Raw genomic sequence first — 19,559 nt, 5'->3', positions numbered from 1 at the left:
TTCTGCTCAATTCTTGTTTTTGAGATTAGAAATATATCCTTTATTCAAAAATAATGGTTAAATCTTATTGGTCTTCATCAGAATGAAATCCGCACTCTTATCTCACATAAACGTTGTTTAATGCTTTGGTGCACCTCTGCTTGTTTTTCCCCAGCTCCTACTGCAAGGATCACAGTCCCACCCAGTCGCTGCCAGTCTCGTCCTGTGTCAGTGAGCCCCTGTCTTGCTCAGTGTGTCTGGATCCCATAGAGGCCGTTCTCTCCTACTCCGTCCTCAAGTGTCCTGCCTGCCATTGCAGCTGGTTTCACAGAGACTGTGTGCAGGTACTGACATCCAAACTAGCAGTGACCCTCTTGAGTGAATGTGTGAACACATTATTTATAAGCAACTTCATACTATATAGAAGGTGTTGTAACAGGGCTTTACATAGTGTGGCATAACCCTTATTCCAACCTCTATCTAGCCTTACATTGGCATATAAATGGTTTGTGAAGCACCTATACAGAGGGTTTATGAATGCTTCATAAAACTGTTAATTGTGACTGCATGCAGTCTCTTATCTATTTTCTATCTATTCCACCAGAACCAGGCTCACAGTGCTGCCATGTTCTTCTTCAGATGCACTCTGTGCAACAACAAGGACATGTTCCAGCAGGAGATGCTCCGGATGGGAATCCACATACCAGAGAGGTATTAGTCACCTTCTAGAACATTATTCATCACTGTGCCTTTTCCAGGGTCTACAGAATGTGTGATGTGTTGGGGGGGGGGGGGGGGGGGGGTGTTGAAAGCAGAGCAGAAGTCTAATTTCTATTGTATTAGTGTTGTGGCATTATGAGTTTTAGCTAAAGTATTCTGTATCTGTGTGCCATAGAGATGCAGCCTGGGAGCTGGAAGAAAATGCCTATGGAGAGTTACTGCAGGTGTACCAACACTGTGATGCCAACAAATGTCTCTCCCACAGTGGTCGGACAAACTCTTCACGCACTGGGTAAGCTCTACTGTAGTGTGGGTATGGCTGAAATGGTTGACTGGCAAAAATGTGTTTATTACTCAAATAAATTTGAGACTAATGAACGCGATTCCACGCTTCAAGACTGCTTCGGTCACGTGGACTGGAATATGTTCCGCATTGCTTCCAACAACAACATTGACGAATACGATGATTCGGTGAGCGAGTTCATTAGAAAGTGCGTCGGCGATGTCGTTCCCATAGCAACGATTAAAACATTCCCAAACCAGAAACCGTGGATTGATGGCAGCATTCGCGTGAAACTGAAAGCGCGAACCACTGCTTTTAACCAGGGAAAGGTGACCGGAAACATGACCGAATACAAACAGTGTAGCTATTCCCTCCGCAAGGCAATCAATCAAGCTAAGCGTCAGTATAGTGACAAAGTAGAGTCACAATTCAACGGCTCAGACACAAGAGGTATGTGGCAAGGTCTACAGTCAATCACGGATTACAAAAACCAGCCCGTCACGGACCAGGATGTCTTGCTCCCAGGCAGACTAAATAACTTTTTTGCCCGCTTTGAGGACAATACAGTGCCACTGACACGGCCCGCAACCGAAACCTGCGGACTCTCCTTCACTGCAGCCGACGTGAGTAAAACATTTAAACGTGTTAACCCTCGCAAGGCTGCAGGCCCAGACGGCGTCCCCAGCCGCGTCCTCAGAGCATGCGCAGACCAGCTGGCTGGTCTGTTTACGGACATATTCAATCAATCCTTATCCCAGTTCCCACATGCTTCAAGAGCGCCACCATATTCCCTGTTCCCAAGAAAGCTAAGGTAACTGAGCTAAACGACTACCGCCCCGTAGCACTCACTTCCGTCATCATGAAGTGCTTTGAGAGACTAGTCAAGGACCATATCACCTCCACCCTACCTGACACCCTAGACCCACTCCAATTTGCTTACCGCCCAAATAGGTCCACAGACGATGCAATCTCAACCACACTGCACACTGCCCTAACCCATCTGGACAAGAGGAATACCAATGTGAGAATGCTGTTCATCGACTACAGCTCAGCATTTAACACCATAGTACCCTCCAAACTCATCATCAAGCTCGAGACCCTGGGTCTCGACCCCGCCCTGTGCAACTGGGTACTGGACTTCCTGACGGGCCGCCCCCCAGATGGTGAGGGTAGGTAACAACATCTCCACCCCGCTGATCCTCAACACTGGGGCCCCACAAGGGTGCGTTCTGAGCCCTGTTCACCCACGACTGCGTGGCCATGCACGCCTCCAACTCAATCATGAAGTTTGCGGATGACACAACAGTGGTAGGCTTGATTACCAACAACGACAAGACGGCCTACAGGGAGGAGGTGAGGGCCCTTGGAGTGTGGTGTCAGGAAAATAACCTCACACTCAACGTCAACAAAACAAAGGAGATGATCGAGGACTTCAGGAAACAGCAGAGGGAGCACCCCCCTATCCACATCGATGGGACAGTAGTGGAGAGGGTAGTAAGTTTTAAGTTCCTCAGCGTACACATCACGGACAAACTGAATTGGTCCACCCACACAAATAGCGTCGTAAAGAAGGCGCAGCAGCGCCTCTTCAACCTCAGGAGGCTGAAGAAATTCGGCTTGTCACCAAAAGCACTCAGAAACTTCTACAGATGCACAATCGAGAGCATTCCGTTGGGCTGTATCACCGCCTGGTACGGCAACTGCTCCGCCCACAACCATAAGGCTCTATATCACTAGCCACTTTAAACAATGCTACTTAATATAATGTTTACATACCCTACATTACTCATCTCATATGTATATGAATATACTGTACTCTATATCATCTACTGCATCTTTATGTAATACATGTATCACTAGCCACTTTAAACTATGCCATTTTGTTGTTTACATACCCTACATTACTCATCTCATATGTATATACTGTACTCGATACCATCTACTGCATCTTGCCTATGCCGTTCTGTACCATCACTCATTCAAATATCTTTATGTACATATTCTTTATCCCTTTACACTTGTGTGTATAAGGTAGTAGTTTTGGAATTGTTAGCTAGATTACTTGTTGGTTATTACTGCATTGTCGGAACTAGAGGCACAAGCATTTCGCTACACTCGCATTAACATCTGCTAACCATGTGTATGTGACAAATACATTTGATTTGATTTGTCTCGTACGTCTTTTTGGTTTTCAGATGGTTTCAAATATTGCGTTGCATGCTCTGTGGCTCAAGAGGTACACACCGAAAGTGTGCTTCCCTCAACACTTCTGAGACTGACTGGGCTTGTGAGGACTGTGCAGCAGCTGTGGATGCAACAGGTGCTCTATTTGCCGTACTGTATTTGTTTTGGTCTAACTGGACAGTGAAGTTATGACCAGACCAGTTATGATAGGAATGAAGAACTGATTTTTATTATGTGTGTGTATGAAGTCTCTACATCTGTTATAATCAGTCTTCTTTCTTGTTTAGCTTCACTACCCAGACACACTGACTCTCCACAGCCCGCTGGGCAGAGAAGAAGCAGGTCTTCTAAAAGGAGTCTTATCCTGACCCCTCGTCAATCACCCATAGTCTGTAAAAGGTACTGTACGTTATTGTCTAGCATTGTCTTCAGACAAAAATCCATGGTGCCCTTCAGTCAGGGGCTGGTCTATTGATAGTGCTGTCGGCCCTGGACCACACATTGTCCCTGGAGGCATGGGTTCAAATCCCGACTGCGCCATTTTCCATTCTATGTCCCTCTCTCCATATCTCAATAACTACATATTCACGGTATCTATCAATAAAAACAAAATACGTACAAATAATAATAATTATTATTATTGGCGACATAGACCAAGTCCAGATGTTTTCCAGAGCAATTGTTTAGTTTTTCATTACATGCTGTGCTAAGAACACATCAGCCATATTGGAGATAAACAGATTGTTTTTAATGATGGGTAGGCCATCGTTGTCGGGAAGCTCTGCTAAAGAGATCCTACAGGAGCTTGCCAGTCAGATATCACAGCACCACCCGTCCATGCCAGTGGTGGTGAGTGGGAACAAGGTCCTGGAGGCTGCCATGGAGCTAGTGAAGAGGAGCGACTTCAAGCCGTCCCATGCCCTGGCGGTGAGATTTACAAGCAGCAAGCACATTCCCAGCTCTGGCAACACCCGACACTTCCTCAGCCTCCTGGTGCAGCAGCTGCAAAACACCATCTTTGAAGGTCCCGATGGTGCCAAGAACCTGACTCTCGACGCACAAGGTGGGTCAATAACTCCCCCCCGCCCCCCTGTACACAACACGCTCCAGCTCTCTATCATAAACTCACCATCCCTTGCTGAGTCTGGTGTCATAAACTCACATTCCTAGTTATGTTTTGGTCGTGCTGAGCGATGAATGCTTTTTGTGTTCGGTTATAAAAAATAATCACAGATATTGGTTTCGATTATTGGGATTGAATGCTGTATCAACACAGAATATAACAATTAATAAAAGTCCCATGATGATAGTGACTGCCCATTACTACACGCCACTTAATGACCATTGGTTCACTTTACTTTCAGAAATGATTTCAGCTGTGTATTTTACATTTGTTGTATTTGATGACTTTATTATTTCATTCCAAGTCATCTTATCTCTATAAAGCTGCCTATGCTGTTTGACAAAATCACTATTTTGTAATTCTTCAAAGTAAATAAAGCATACTTTTATGACTGCTGAATACCAACTATCAATCACTTAGATTTTGTATTTTTTAGATGGAGACACCTCTCGAAGCAACAGCTGCTCTCTATATCCCCTCACAATCAATTTCTGTCTGTGTTACTGTAAAAGCTGTGCTAGGATCTGTCTGTTACTGTAATATCTGTACTAAGATCTGTCTGTTTTACTGTAATATCGATCGTGCATTTTTCCATCTCTTCTGTAGCAGGCGTAAAAGAAACACAGACCGGACAAGTAGATGCGCAATGGATTATGGTCATTGTTTTTTTAATTACCACGTTTTATGCGCTAAACTATGTAGAATATTGGCCTGTTGGAAACTACAACTCCCTACTACATTGCCCAGTTCAGGCCAGATCTGATTTATCTCTAGAGAAACTGTACCATATGCGCATTGATCTCGCACCAACAAAAAAAAAGAGAGAAAAAAATATTGAACCGACGTTGGTCAATTAGTTGTTTAAAAACAAAAAAAATACTGAAAATGTGGTTAATCTCTCAGCAATACATTTTGGAGTTACATTGTTATCAAGCACGGGGGATGTGGTTTCTATAGGTTCTCAGCTTCTATGTATTGTCTCATTTCTATGTCATGTTTTTCCTAGCTCTGAGGGAGGATGTCTACTTTGACGTAGGGTGTCTACTGTCCCTGAGTCTGATCCACGGGGGACCTCCTCTGGGCTTCTTCTCCAGGGCTCTATACCAGCAGCTGTTCAACTTCCCCAGGGATACTCCTCTCACTGTGGAGGACATGGGCAACACTGGATTCACAGACAAAGTCAAGAAGGTACATCTTTTACCATGTCTATTTTTTCTCTTAGATGCTGAATAGATTCTAGATAGATTATTTTTAAATGTGGGGCAGTCGCACTTCTCCCCCCAAAATAGTTAATTGGATAGGACAGATGGAGGAAAGATACCGCTGTTGCAGAATATGACCGCTGGACCACCCTATGGCTACCTATTCATTGCTAAATTATTGCCACTCAAAAAATATGAAACATTTTCAGTGTAAACTTAAACGACTAAAACCAAATATGAAGTATGAAAACATAATGAACCTAATAAATAAGATAATCTTTGAGAACTAATAATCGACAAATTAAAAACTAGACAGTCAGGCAGAATACAAAATTCCCCAAATATCATGGTTTGACATTGATCTTGTTATAATGTTTGAGTCACTCAGATTGCATAAGAACGCAACATATGCCATAGGCAGGAAACTAGCTTTAAAACCATAGTCTTCTCTCCGCCCTGTGGCAAAATGTGTAGAATTGCAGGAAATTGTCTTTAAAACAGCAACATTTTGTTTTGTGGACGGCCTTTAAAATGTTCAGTCGGATACCATGCCATTGGCCACAGCCACTACCACACCCCCATCATGCCCACCACCTAAGCCCCGTTTTGTTCCAGAAAAAACCCTGGCGTGACAAGTTACAATGTATATTTGTAGCGTTTGATGCATTGAGTCTTGGGCGTTTTCAATGAGGTAAATGCAGATGGGCAACGCCATGCTTCAGCATATTTATTTAAAGCAGCTATGCTGCATCAGTTGGTTTACAGGCCATATTATACATTTTTCTTAGAATGTCCTTTAAAAATGTCAACAGAAGTGACCTCACAGTCATTCTCACAGAAAGAAAGACATCCTAGGGGAAACACTGAAAAGGCTTTAACTCATTTGCCAACTCTTTTTCTTCAGATTCAGGAATCTAGATCCTTGGAGGAATTGAGAGAGGCAATGCAGTCAGCTTCAGAATACCTGGAAGTGGCTGGGTGCATGAGACCAGTTGACAGCCTTTCTGACAAAGACACACTTGTTGAAGATATTGTGAGCTTCCACCTAATCACAAGACTGCAGTTACCCTTCCAAAGGTTCGTAATGTCAATGTTTTTACGAGTACCTTTTTGACCGTTTCACCTAGTGATGCACCGATATAACATTTCTGGCTGATACCGATATCCAATATTTTCCTTGGCAAAAAAACGATACCGATATAAAAAAGAATTGCGGCCTTTTAATCATTATAGTACAGTTAAATAGTTAACACACACACATGGACGCAGCGGTCTAAGGCACTGCATCTCAGGGCAAGAGGCGTCACTACAGTCCCTGGTTTGAATCCAGGCTGTATCACATCCGACCGTAATTTGGAGTCCCATAGGGCGGCGCACAATTGTCCCAGCGTTGGCCGGGGTAGGCCGTCATTGTAAATAAGAATTTGTTCTTAACTGACTTGCCTAGTTAAATAAAGGTTACACACACACACACCACACTGACCAAAAAGTTATTTTGTTGGCATTTACGTACACTACCATTCAAAAGTTTAGGGTCACTTAGAGATGTCCTTGTTTTTGAAAGAAAAGCACTTTTTTTGTCCATTACAATAATATAAAATTGATCAGAAATACAGTGCAGACATTGTTAATGTTGTAAATGACTATTGTAGCTCGAAACAGCTTATTTTTTTTATGGAATATCTACATCGGCATACAGATGCCCATTATCAGCAACCATCACTCCTGTGAAAAATTCTACATTTGTTGTTATTCTAGCTAGCATGGACACTGACAGTTGTGAATCTGATGCAGCCGAAGAGCTACTGCCCCCTTACCTGGGAAAGCACCGAACAACAGATAGGGACGTTGGACCATCGAAGAGGCGCAAATATCATGAGAACTACATTGATTTGGGGTTCACTTATATTGGGAGTAGTGCCTTTCCTCAGCCACAGAATGTTATATGTACTTTTGCACATATAACAATCTCACAACTCGATGAAACCTTCACTCTTGCGCAGACATTTAGAAACAAAACGTGCCAATTTGGAAAATCAGCCACGGGAGTTTTTTGAGCGAGAATTAAAATGACTTTCGATTAGTAAGATGTATAAAAGCAACAGATACCATTAATAAGAAGGGGCTAGAAGCGTCTTATATGGTGAGCTACCAAGTGGCTAGGACAGGCAAGCCCCATGCTATTGTGGAGGACTTAATTCTTCTTGCTGCTGTGGATATGGCTGGGACAATGCTGGGGGAAAAGGCCCAAAAAACTATACAGACAATGTCTTCCTCAAACAACACTGTTTCTCAATGCATCAGCGACATGGCGGGAGATGTTTTGAAACAATCACTGCTTCGCATACAAGCCAGTGAATTCTATGCGTAGCAGCTGGATGAGTCAACAGATGTGGCGGGCCTGGCACAGCTCCTGGTATATGTCCGTTATGTTTGTGGGGGGTCAATTAAGGAAGACGTCCTCTTCTGCAAACCACTGGAAACCAGAACAACAGGAGATAATATTTTTCAAGTACTAGACAGCTTTGTGACATCAAATGTACTTTGGTGGTCAAGATGTGTTGGTATCTGTACTGATGGCGCAAAAGCCATGACAGGGAGGCATAGTGGAGTGGTAACGCGCGTGCAAGCAGTTGCTCCCGACGCCACTTGGGTACACTGCAGCATCCACCGAGAGGCTCTTGCTGCCGAGGGAATGCCTGACAGCTTGAAATACGTTTTGGACGCTACAGTGAAAATGGTTAACTTTGTTCAAGCAAGGCCCCTGAATTCTTGTGTATTTTCTGCACTATGCAATGATATGAGCAACGACCATGTAACGCTTTTACAACATAAAGAAGTGCGCTGGTTATCAAGGGGCAAAGTATTGACATGTTTTTTTTTAAATTGAGAGATGAGTTTAAAGTTTTCTTTACTGACTATAATTTTCAGTTGCCTGACCGCTTGCATGATGACGAGTTTCTCACACGACTGGCCTATCTGGGTGATGTTTTGTCTCGCCTGAATGATCTGAATCTAGGATTACAGGGACTCTCTGCAACTATATTCAATGTGCGGGACAAAATTGAGGCTATGCTTTAAGAAGTAGGAGCTCTTCTCTGTCTGCATTAACAAGGACAACACAGGTCTTTCCATCATAGTATGATTTTTTGTATGTAAATGAACTCACGCTTACGGACAATGTCAAATGTGATATAGCGAAGCACCTGAGTGAGTTGGGTGCGCAATTACACAGGTACTTTCCCGAAACGGATGACACAAACAACTGGATTCGTTATCCCTTCCATGCCCTGCCTCCAGTCCACTTACCAATATCTGAACAAGACAGCCTCATTGAAATTGCAACAAACGGTTCTGTAAAAATTTGGGCTGCGCTCAGAGTATCCTGCCTTGGCAAATCGCTCTGTTAAGACACTGATGCCCTTTGCAACCACATACCTATGTGAGAGTGAATTCTCGGCCCTCACTAGCATGAAAACTAAATACAGCGATAGACTGTGCATGGAAACAAAATGTAAGACTGAGACTCTCCAATACAACCCAACATTGCAGAGTTATGTGCATCCTTTCAAGCACACCCTTCTCATTAATAACCTGTGGTGAGTTCACAATTTCCAATGAACAAATAAGGTTTCATATATAAGATGGTTAAATAAAGAGCAAAATGATTGATTATTATTATTTGTGCCCTTGTCCTATAAGAGCTCTTTGTCACTTCCCACGAGCCGGGTTGTAACAAAAACTCACACTCATTCTTGTTAAATAAATGTATCGTGGAGTGTGTGTGTGGCACGTTTACAATGATGGCAAAAAAGCAAACATTTGAGAGCGCACTGACCCTGGTGAAAGGGTACGCAGCTGGAGGTTGAATGTTTGAAGGGGTAAGGGACTATAAAAAGTTTGGGAACCACTGCCATAAGGTAATGGTAAAATAGACTAGAGAGAGGTGTCCCTCATTCAGGGCAGCGTTCTCTCCCTCCTTCTCGTGTTCCAAATTACACTAATTATAAACTTATTCGTAATTATGAGTGTTTACAATGCCCATTTACAGTTGAAGTCGGAAGTTTACATCCAACTTAGCCAAATAGATTTCAACTCAGTTTTTCACAATTCCCAACATTTAATTCTAGTAAAAATTCCCTGTTTTAGGTCAGTTCACCACTTAATTTTAAGAATGTGAAATGTTATAATAATAATAGTAGAGAGAATGATTTATTTCAGCTTTTATTTCTTTCATCACATTCCCAGTGGGTCAGAAGTTTACATGCACTCAATTAGTATTTGGTAGCATTGAGTTTAAAGGTTGGCCTTGCAATACATCCACTGGTACACCTCCAGTTGACTCAAATGATGTCAATTAGCCTATCAGAGGCTTCTAAAGCCATTACATAATTTTCTGGAATTTTCCAAGCTGTTTAAAGGCACTGTCAACTTAGTGTATGTAAACTTCTGACCCACTGGAATTGTGAAATAATCTGTCTGTAAACAATTGTTGGAAAAATGACTTGTGTCATGCACAAAGTAGAAGTCCAAACCGACTTGCCAAAACTATAGTTTGTTAACAAGAAATTTGTGGAGTGGTTGAAAAACGAGTTTTAATGACTCCAACCTAAGTGTATGTAAACTTCCGACTTCAACTGTAAATCTCACCCAATGTCTTCAGTGTTTCTAGTGAAGGTGATCGGGCCTCACCAGAAAGTCAGAACAGAGATCATAGGTCAGTCAGCCCTATTAAGTATTTTCTTTCCCCTTTCTTTCCCTGTTCTTCCAAACCCATTTAAAAGATTTCAAATGTGACCCAACACACCTCCAGGCTGTGTAAGGGCTATTTGACCAAGAAGGAGAGTGATGAAGTGCTGCATCAGATGACCTGGCCTCCAATCACCCGACCTCAACCCAATTGAGATGGTTTGGGATGAGTTGGACCGCAGAGTGAAGGAAAAGCAGCCAACAAATGCTCAGCATATGTGGGAAATCATTCAAGACTGTAGGAAAAGCATTCCATGTGAAGCTGGTTGAAAGAATGCCAAGAGTGTGCAGAGCTGTCATCAAGGCAAAGGGTGGCTACTTTGAAGACTCTAAAATATAAACTATGTTTAGATTTGTTTAATATTTTTTTGGTTACTACATGTGTAATTTCATAGTTTTGATGTGTTCGTTATTATTCTACAATGTAGAAAATAGTAAAAATAAAGAAAAAACCTTGAATGAGTAGGTGTGTAAAATTTTGACTGGTACAGTATATTCAGTACGTACACGTAGACTATTTTAAACTGTTAGAATTCTACTATACAGCAACATACCACCCTGCATACCACTGCTGGCTTGCTTCTGAAGCTAAGCAGGGTTGGTCCTGGTCAGTCCCTGGATGGGAGACCAGATGCTGCTGGAAGTGGTGTTGGAGGGCCAGTAGGAGGCACTCTTTCCTCTGGTCGAAAAAAATATCCCAATGCCCCAGGGCAGTGATTGGGGACATTGCCCTGTGTAGGGTGCTGTCTTTTGGATGGGACGTTAAACGGGTGTCCTGACTCTCTGAGGTCATTAAAGATCCCATGGCACTTATTGTAAGAGTAGGGGTGTTAACCCCAGTGTCCTGGCTAAATTCCCAATTTGACCCTTAAACCATCACGGTCACCTAATAATCCCCAGTTTACAATTGGCTCATTCATCCCCCTCCTCTCCCCGGTAACTATTCCCCAGGTCGTTGCTGCAAATGAGAATGTGTTCTCGGTCAACTTACCTGGTAAAATAACAGATAAATAAAAATTTGGAAAGGATTCAGACCCTTTGACGTTTTCCATATTTTGTTACGTTACAGCCTTATTCTAAAATGGATTTAAAACATAATAATTCCCTCATCAATCTACACACAATATCAAAGGAAAAACAGGTTTTGAATAAATGCACTTTTACATTAGTATTCAGACCCTTTACTCAGTACTTTGTTGAAGGACCTCTGGCAGTGATTACAGCCTCGAGTCGTCTTGGGTATGACGCTGCATGCTTGGCACACCTGTATTTGGGGAGTTTCTCCCATTCTCTGCATATCTTCTCAAGCTCTGTCAGATTGGATGGGGAGTGATGCTGCACAGCTGTTTTCAGGTCTCTCCAGAGTAGAGGTCGACCGATTATGATTTTTCAATGCCGATACCGATTATTGGAGGGCCAAAAAAGCCGATACCGATTTAAATCGGCCAATGTTTTATTTGTAATAATGACAATTACAACAATACTGAATGAACACTTATTTTAACTTAATATAATACATCAATAAAATCAATTTAGCCTCAAGTAAATAATGAAACATGTTCAATTTGGTTTAAATAATGCAAAAACAAAGTGTTGGAGAAGAAAGTAAAAGTGCAATATGTGCTATGTAAGAAAGCTGACGTTTCAGTTCCTTGCTCAGAACATGAGAACATATGAAAGCTGGTGGTTCCTTTTAACATGAGTCTTCAATATTCCCAGGTAAGAAGTTTTAGGTTGTAGTTATTATAGGAATTATAGGACTATTTCCCTCTATATCATTTGTATTTCATTAACCTTTGACTATTGGATGTTCTTATAGGCACTTTAGTATTGCCAGTTTAACAGTATAGCTTCCGTCCCTCTCCTCACTCCTCCCTGGGCTCGAACCAGCAACACAACGACAACAGCCACCATCGAAGCAGCGTTACCCATGCATAGCAAGGGGAACAGCTACTAGAAGGCTCAGAGCGAGTGACGTTTGAAACGCTATTAGCGGCGCTAACTAGCTAGCCATTTCACTTCGGTTACACCAGCCTCATCTCGGGAGTTGGCTTGAAGTCATAGGCTTGAATTAATAAACAGCGCAATGCTTGACGCACAACGAAGAGCTGCTGGCAAAACGCACGAAAGTGCTGTTTGAATGAATGTTTACGCGCCTGCTTCTGCCTACCACCGCTCAGTTAGATACTTAGATGCTTGTATGCTCAGTCAGATTATATGCAACGCAGAACACGCTAGATAATATCTAGTAATATCATCAACCATGTGTAGTTAACTAGTGATTATGATTGATTGTTTTTTATGAGATAAGTTTAATGCTAGCTAGCAACTTACCTTGGCTTACTGCATTCGCGTAACAGGCAGTCTCCTTGTGGAGTGCAACGAGAGAGAGGCAGGTCGTTATTGCGTTGGACTAGTTAACTGTAGGGTTGCAAGATTGGATCCCCCGAGCTGACAAGGTGAAAATCTGCTGTTCTGCCCCTGAACGAGGCAGTTAACCCACCGTTCCTAGGCCGTCATTGAAAATAAGAACGTGTTCTTAACTGACTTGCCTAGTTAAATAAAGGTAGAAAAAAATCGGCACCCAAAAATACCGATTTCCGATTGTTATGAAAACTTGAAATCGTCCCTAATTAATCGGTCGACCTCTACTCCAGAGATGTTCGACTTGTCCCGAAGCCACTCCTGCGTTGTCTTGGCTGTGTGATTAGGATCATTGTCCTGTTGGTCGGTGAATCCTTCGCCCCAGTCAGGTCTCTCCAGAGATGTTCGATTGGTTCGAGTCGGCTCTGGCTGGGCCACTCAAGGATATTCCGAGACTTGTCTCGAAGCCACTTCTGCTTTTTCTTGGCTGTGTGCTTAGTTGTTGTTCTGTTGGAAGGGGAACTTTCGCCCCAGTCTGAGGTCCTGAGCGCTCTGGAGTAGGTTTTCATTAAGGACCTCTCTGTACTTTGCTCCGTTCATCTTTGCCTTGATCCTGACTAGTCTCCCAGTCCCTGCCGCTGAAAAACATCCCCACAGTATGATGCTGCCACCATCATGGTTCACCGTAGGGATGGTGCCAGGTTTCCTCCAGACGTGACACTTGGCATTCAGGCCAAAGAGTTTGATCTGGGTTTAATCAGACCAGAGAATCTTGTTTCTCATGGTCTGAGAGTCCTTTGGGTGCCTTTTGGCCAACTCCAAGCTGGCTGTCATGTGGATTCCGTCTGGCCACTCTACCATAAAGGTCTGATTGATGGAGTGCTGCAGAGATGATTGTCCTTCTGGAAGGTTCTCCTATCTCCACAGAGGAACGTTGGAACGCAGTCAGAGTGACCATCGGGTTCTTGGTCACCTCCCTGACCAAGGCCCTTCTCCCCTGATTGCTCAGTTTGGCCAGGCGGTCAACTCTAGGAAGAGTCTTGGTGGTTCCAAACTTCTTCCATTTTAAGAGTGATGGTGGCCACTGTGTTCTTGGGAATCTTCAATGCTGCAGACAGTTGTTGGTAGCCTTCCCCGGATCTGTGCCTCGACACAATCCTGTCTCAGAGTTCTACAGACTATTCCTTCGACCTCGTGGCTTGGTTTTTTCTCTGACATGCACTGTCAACTGTGGGACCTTTTATATAGACAGGTATGTGCCTTTCCAAATCATGTCCAATCAATTTAATTTACCACAGGTGGACTCCAAGTTGTAGAGACACCTCAAGGATGATCAATGGAAGCAGGATGCACCTGAGCTCAGTTTCGAGTCTCATAGCTTAGGGTCTGAATACTTTTGTAAATAAGGTATTTCTGTTTTTCATTTTAAATACATTGGCTAACATTTCTGAACCTGTTTTCGCTTTGTCTTTATGGGGTATTGTGTGTAGATTGAGGAAAAAGTCAAGGGGTCCGAATGCACTTTAACTATGTTTAAGACATTGTGAGCCTGGTTTTTGTTAGCTGTATGTCAAAGGGCCAATGCAGCCATTTCTGGGTGACAATTAAGTACCTTACATGCTGACCAGACCAGACACGTCGCGTGCTCCAGCGTCGCAAAATAAGTTTAGAAATCCATGTTATTCCGTTATTGCACCCACACTGCTCGCACGTGCCAACGAGCATCTGCGATGCCAAGGGCGAAAATTGAACTCCTTTCTATTTCTGACGCAAATCGCGCTGCAAGTCCTGCCTCTCCCATCTCCTCATTGGTTTATAGAAGCAGGTACCCACATGCCATCTCCTCATTGGTTATACCCACGTGGGTGATTGAAAGACGAAATGTTTTGCCGGTTGTCGTGGTAAAAGTGTAGATACCAATCACCCTATAAGTTCAAAGATGAAAAAGCCTGGAAGGAGGAAAGATGACTAGAAACGATTCGGTTGGCCGTTTTAAGTGTGGATTAATTGTCAGAGTAGAGGACCTTGTGCATTTCAGGTAAAATAACAATTCAATGTTTATATCCCAGGACAAATTAGCTAGCAACAGCAAGCTAGCTAAATATGACAAATTAGCTAGCAAGTGCAAGCTAACTAGCTATATTACCATACATGCTTAATGCTTTTCGACCTGTCCCCAAATGAATGTCATTGGTTCAGAGTTTGTTTTGATATTTTAACCTGCGTGTCGTGATTGTGCTTTGTGTAGGGGGACCAAATACATTTATGCACGATGGCGCACGCTCGCAGCCGGTTTGGGTTCAGTGTTACTTGTTTTCAATTAAAATTGTAAAAAATAAACCAAAATAGCTTCTTAGCAAAGAGCAATTTCTCAAGCAAGAGTTTTGCTAGAACTGTCTGGTACTGGTCTTGTGGGGAGTAGAAAACGTAAAACTAGCAGTTATTGGCAGAGGTTTGAAACTCTTTCTTATTGGTTGATTAACTCATTTACTGCATATATATATATATAACTCAGGAAGATCACAATTTGGATTTTACTTGGCCTTTAACTATTTTTGTTGAACCTTTTTGTGTTTTTAGGTTCTGTGAAGGTTTGAAAACCCTTGGTGTGTTTGACCAGGTCCAGATGTTTCCGGGGGCCTTTGTTAGTCTGTTCTGTTCCTCTCCTGACAAGCTGACTGCTGAGACCATGTCTGCCCTCTTCACTGTTAAGTTTTCAGAACAGGAAGAGACCACAGGGAAGGAGAGTGCTGTGGTCACCTTCTGGAGACACTACCTAGTGGAGTGTGAAGGTACTTTGACCTCCAATGACTGATTGATTTATGTGATGATTAAAAATACACACTCAAAGGCCATTCAGTGTACACTACTATTACAAGTATATTCAGTAAAACTAACACAAGCACATGAATGTCCCTGTCTGTCTCCATATATTACCCATCCTCACCAGTCTCTGTTCACTGGTTTCAGTTGGCAGATGTGCAACATCGCTAGAGGACGTGCTCATCTATGCCACATCCGCTGATGTGGTGCCAGCCATAGGGTTCAGCCCCAACCCCACCTTATCCTTCCTCAACCCCCTGGACCCTGCCGGGGCCTTTCCCAAGAGCCAACCCAGCTCTAACCACCTGGTGCTGCCTGTGGTGCCATCCTACCAAGTCTTTAAGAAGAATATGGAGTATGCAGTGTGCCAGCTCACAGTGATGCAGGCCATTTGATCACAGACCGTCTTGTTCTATATGAACACAGCTTTAACAGACTATTACTGAACTCGAGGGACGTGTTTCATTCGGATTTTGGACTTCAATTTAAAAGGGCTCAACCTCAGAGACTTTTATAGAAGATTTGGGTAGGGTATTTCCATCAGCTGTTGAATTTCAGGAACAATTTTACACTACTTCAATCATTCAGACGGATCATGGTAGGTGCTACATTTGTTTGAATGGTAACGTTTGTTGCTTCATTTGGGATTCTTAAGATTTATTTTATGTTGTACATACTGAAGTGTGTATCAATGTTTTCTGTAAAGTTAATTATGCTACTGTTGATGTTTTTGTGATTGTTTTAGCTTCTTGTGTTGGCTTTGTATTTGATATTTTTTGTAACTTTACTCATGCCAAATAATATGTTTGCATGTTATATACTTAGGGGAAGAATCTCAACCATCACAGCAGTATTCAGAATGTATTAGGGCATGCTGAATCCACTGATATGCACTTATCATTTTGCAGTCATCTATCCTAGTTGAGGGTTTTGGAAACCTATTTGAATCAAGCAGACGTGATGTGTATATATACACACACAAAGAATCCAAGAGTAAAGTGGGGCTACTCGTCATCGAAAGTTGTGGTAGCAACACCCACAGGTTCAGTAGATGGGGATATTTAGGAGACTTAAAAAAAATTGGAATCAAATTGGTAGTTACAGTCTTGTCTTATCGCATACGGACTCAGGAGAGGCAAAGGTCGAGAGCCGTGCGTCCTCCAAAACGCACCCGATTGCAGTGTGCAATTCAGGGCCAGGCTCAATGTGGGCAGTCAAACGTTTGACCCCACCCACTTTTATTTTTTTTCATCTGAGGTTTGACAGTCACACACGTTGAATACAAACGTATGTCATTTTTGAAGATTGTAAGAAATATTAAAGTGGTACCAGCAGATGTGTTAACTCTTTGTTTCATGCTATATTTGATACACTCTACTGATAGGGTTGCTGTGAAAAGACTTGTCATGTACTGTTAAAATTGTGTTGATACATTTTATTATATTTCATTGAGCATATATACAGTTACTACCTATCCTGATTAATGCCATTTACTTTCCAAATGAGAATGGAGACAGACTACTGCTTGTTCTGTGCGTGATTTCCTGCAAGACAGGAATATACTGACAAGCTGAATGTGCTTTGTACATTAAGTTATACCAGCTCCAGTAAAGAGATCAGAGACGCGGGTGACTTCTACATCTTTACTGAACAACATGAAACAATTAACACCACAGACAAAAACAAGGTTTGACCACAGCTCAAAAATGGCTTCAATCCTGCTCCTCAAAAGAGACTGCTCCTCAAAGACAATAATTATTGTCAACTGCCTCCACATAGAACATCTCAAATTCTCTCTGTAACATGAATGGTTCCTTGAGGAGAGTGTTTTCCTCTTCATACAACCGTAGTTCTTTAAGGGTGGTAATGCGGTCTTCCCCGTCCATCCCCATTACACTAGGGAGGGAAAACAGTGCCTTTAAAACAGAGTTTGCACCACCTTGCTGCCTCTAGTGTGTCCCTGAAAAGAACATCTGCTTCCTTGAAGAAAAAGGAAGAATAAATATTAAGAGTAGTGCCTCATTGGGTGATCAAGTCAAACTACACCCCACTTTCACAATGCCACTATTACTAATTGGGTTTTCAGTGATATGTAGAACTACTCAACAAGTCATCACAACTATTATATCTTGCCATGCATCAAGCCTTCAGCATTATACACAGTAGACTGTATACCCAGTTCACCATGCATTTTGTTTTCAGTATCGTTTAGAAAGAAAACAGATTGTGGTCATTAAGTAATGTAAGAGAACCTCTAAGGATGTGTGTACAAGAATGCACCTTACTTTAGCTAATAGCCTATAACGTACCTGATCCTGCAGAGCTGGATGCTGAGGTGACATGCAGAGTTTTCTTGGGGGGGAGGGGGACAACTTCTACATATTCCTGAAATGTATTGGAGGGGGGTTAAGTCTTTAAACATTGGTTTATAACTACCACTCATCCTATGACACCTACCTGTAGTGCATTTTGTTTTCGCCGCCTTTTTCAATCTTTCAACCTCTTCAGACCTTAGTGAGTAAATGACATCCACTCAATATGAACATATATTCAAGTCAGTCTGGCTAAACAAGTGATTTTAAGGATGCAAATTATATATTTTTTATGTTCCAGACTTACTGCATGGGAAAGTTCTGCAGGAGAACAAGGCACCACCGTCGCCTAATTTTCTGCATGTTTCCTTTGAAAAAGAAAATCACAATCAGATGAGTATCCCAAAAAAACATCCACTAGTGATGAGCATCTCATAATTTATACATACCTGTGCTTCCATTGCAATGTACAGAGTGTACTGTAAGTTAAGAAGGAGTAGGTTAAGTTTGATAGCTATGATAACAATAATAGTAAATCATAATACCAGCCCCCCCCCTCTTCCAGGAATATATTTCAGAATGTAGAAGACACATCAGCATCAAGCTCTGCAGGAGTTTGAGGTATGAATTGTTTTATGTAGTGTAAAAACTGTAGGAAATAGGTCCCAGAAATAATAAACAAGAAAAAGTATGAGCAATAACAATAATGTGCTTTGCAAGCTGCAAGCACAGAAATAATAACTTTTCATGTGTTATAACAGAAAATATGACTTATATAATATACTGAATAGCCAGCATCTTACCATCAAAACAAACACCCCACAGTTGTTTGAGAAACCTTGCTTTGGTAGGCCCTGTGGTGTGAACAAGGTACAATTTTCAATAAAGGAATGACAATCAAATGGTACACTTCAGTGGAATAATTTAAAGGAATATCTAACCTGATCATCCACACCAAAAGTCCAAGGTCCAGGGGACAAGATCCGAGCAATGTTTCTGTGAAAGTAAAGAAAAAGTACAATTCAACAGCTTTTAATACTCCAGCATGCATAACAGTTTGAACACAGTTGGAACTAAATTAGCCCAAGTATTTTTCACAAAATATATGGGTGTTTCTGGACCAGAAAATGTATTTGACTTCAAACACACCATTTCTCACATCAATGCACTCACATGCCAAAAACCTTTCCTTGGACACCATTTCAAAGCAATGTGTATGCTTTCTTCATAAATGTGTTTTGAGGTTTTTCTTATTTAACTTCAGTTTGCAGTGTGGACAAGTTACAATGACTTTTTCAGGACCCGGTCTTTCAAAGAATTCATAAAAATCCAAATAACTTCACAGATCTTCATTGTAAAGGGTTTATACACTGTTTCCCATGCTTGTTCAATGAACCATAAACAATTAATGAACATGCACCTGTGGAACGGTCATTAAGACACTAACAGCTTACAGACGGTAGGCAATTAAGGTCACAGTTATGAAAACGTAGGACACTAAAGAGGCCTTTCTACTGACTCACCAAAAGAAAACACCAAAAGAAAGATGCCCAGAGTCCCTGCGTGAACTACCTTAGGAATGCTGCAAGGAGACATGAGGACAGCAGATGTGGCCAGGGCAATAATTGCAACGTCCGTACTGTGAGACGCCTAAGGCAGAGCTACAGGGAGACAGGACGGACAGCTGATCGTCCTCACAGTGGTAGACCACGTGTAACACCTGCACAGGATCGGTACATCCGAACATCGCACCTGCGGGACAGGTACAGGATGGCAACAACAACTGCCTGAGTTACACCAGGAACGCACAATCGCTCCAT

At 42.3% G+C, this 19,559-nt stretch overlaps 1 protein-coding gene across 3 annotated transcripts in view; it reads left to right on the top strand.

Annotated features, from left to right (window-relative positions):
• The window catches only part of g2e3 (G2/M-phase specific E3 ubiquitin protein ligase), a 21,949-nt gene extending 5,178 nt beyond the window's left edge, over positions 1 to 16,771 (top strand). For 2 of the 3 annotated variants that reach the window (XM_021573994.2, XM_036954683.1), the window contains 10 exons: positions 155 to 323; positions 584 to 690; positions 875 to 991; positions 3,178 to 3,302; positions 3,454 to 3,565; positions 3,928 to 4,229; positions 5,296 to 5,477; positions 6,396 to 6,568; positions 15,185 to 15,396; positions 15,575 to 16,771. In XM_021573994.2, coding sequence (XP_021429669.2) covers positions 155 to 323; positions 584 to 690; positions 875 to 991; positions 3,178 to 3,302; positions 3,454 to 3,565; positions 3,928 to 4,229; positions 5,296 to 5,477; positions 6,396 to 6,568; positions 15,185 to 15,396; positions 15,575 to 15,822 — 1,747 coding nt within the window. In that variant the 3' untranslated portion in view covers positions 15,823 to 16,771. The remainder of the gene's footprint in view (positions 1 to 154; positions 324 to 583; positions 691 to 874; positions 992 to 3,177; positions 3,303 to 3,453; positions 3,566 to 3,927; positions 4,230 to 5,295; positions 5,478 to 6,395; positions 6,569 to 15,184; positions 15,397 to 15,574) is intronic. The other variant, XM_021573996.2, reaches the window with a different exon arrangement.
• The last annotated feature ends 2,788 nt before the right edge of the window (positions 16,772 to 19,559 follow it).

This window comes from Oncorhynchus mykiss, chromosome 19 (genome assembly GCF_013265735.2).
Source record: "Oncorhynchus mykiss isolate Arlee chromosome 19, USDA_OmykA_1.1, whole genome shotgun sequence".
Taxonomy (NCBI): Eukaryota; Metazoa; Chordata; class Actinopteri; order Salmoniformes; family Salmonidae; genus Oncorhynchus; species Oncorhynchus mykiss.
This window is presented reverse-complemented; position numbering and strand designations above follow the sequence as displayed.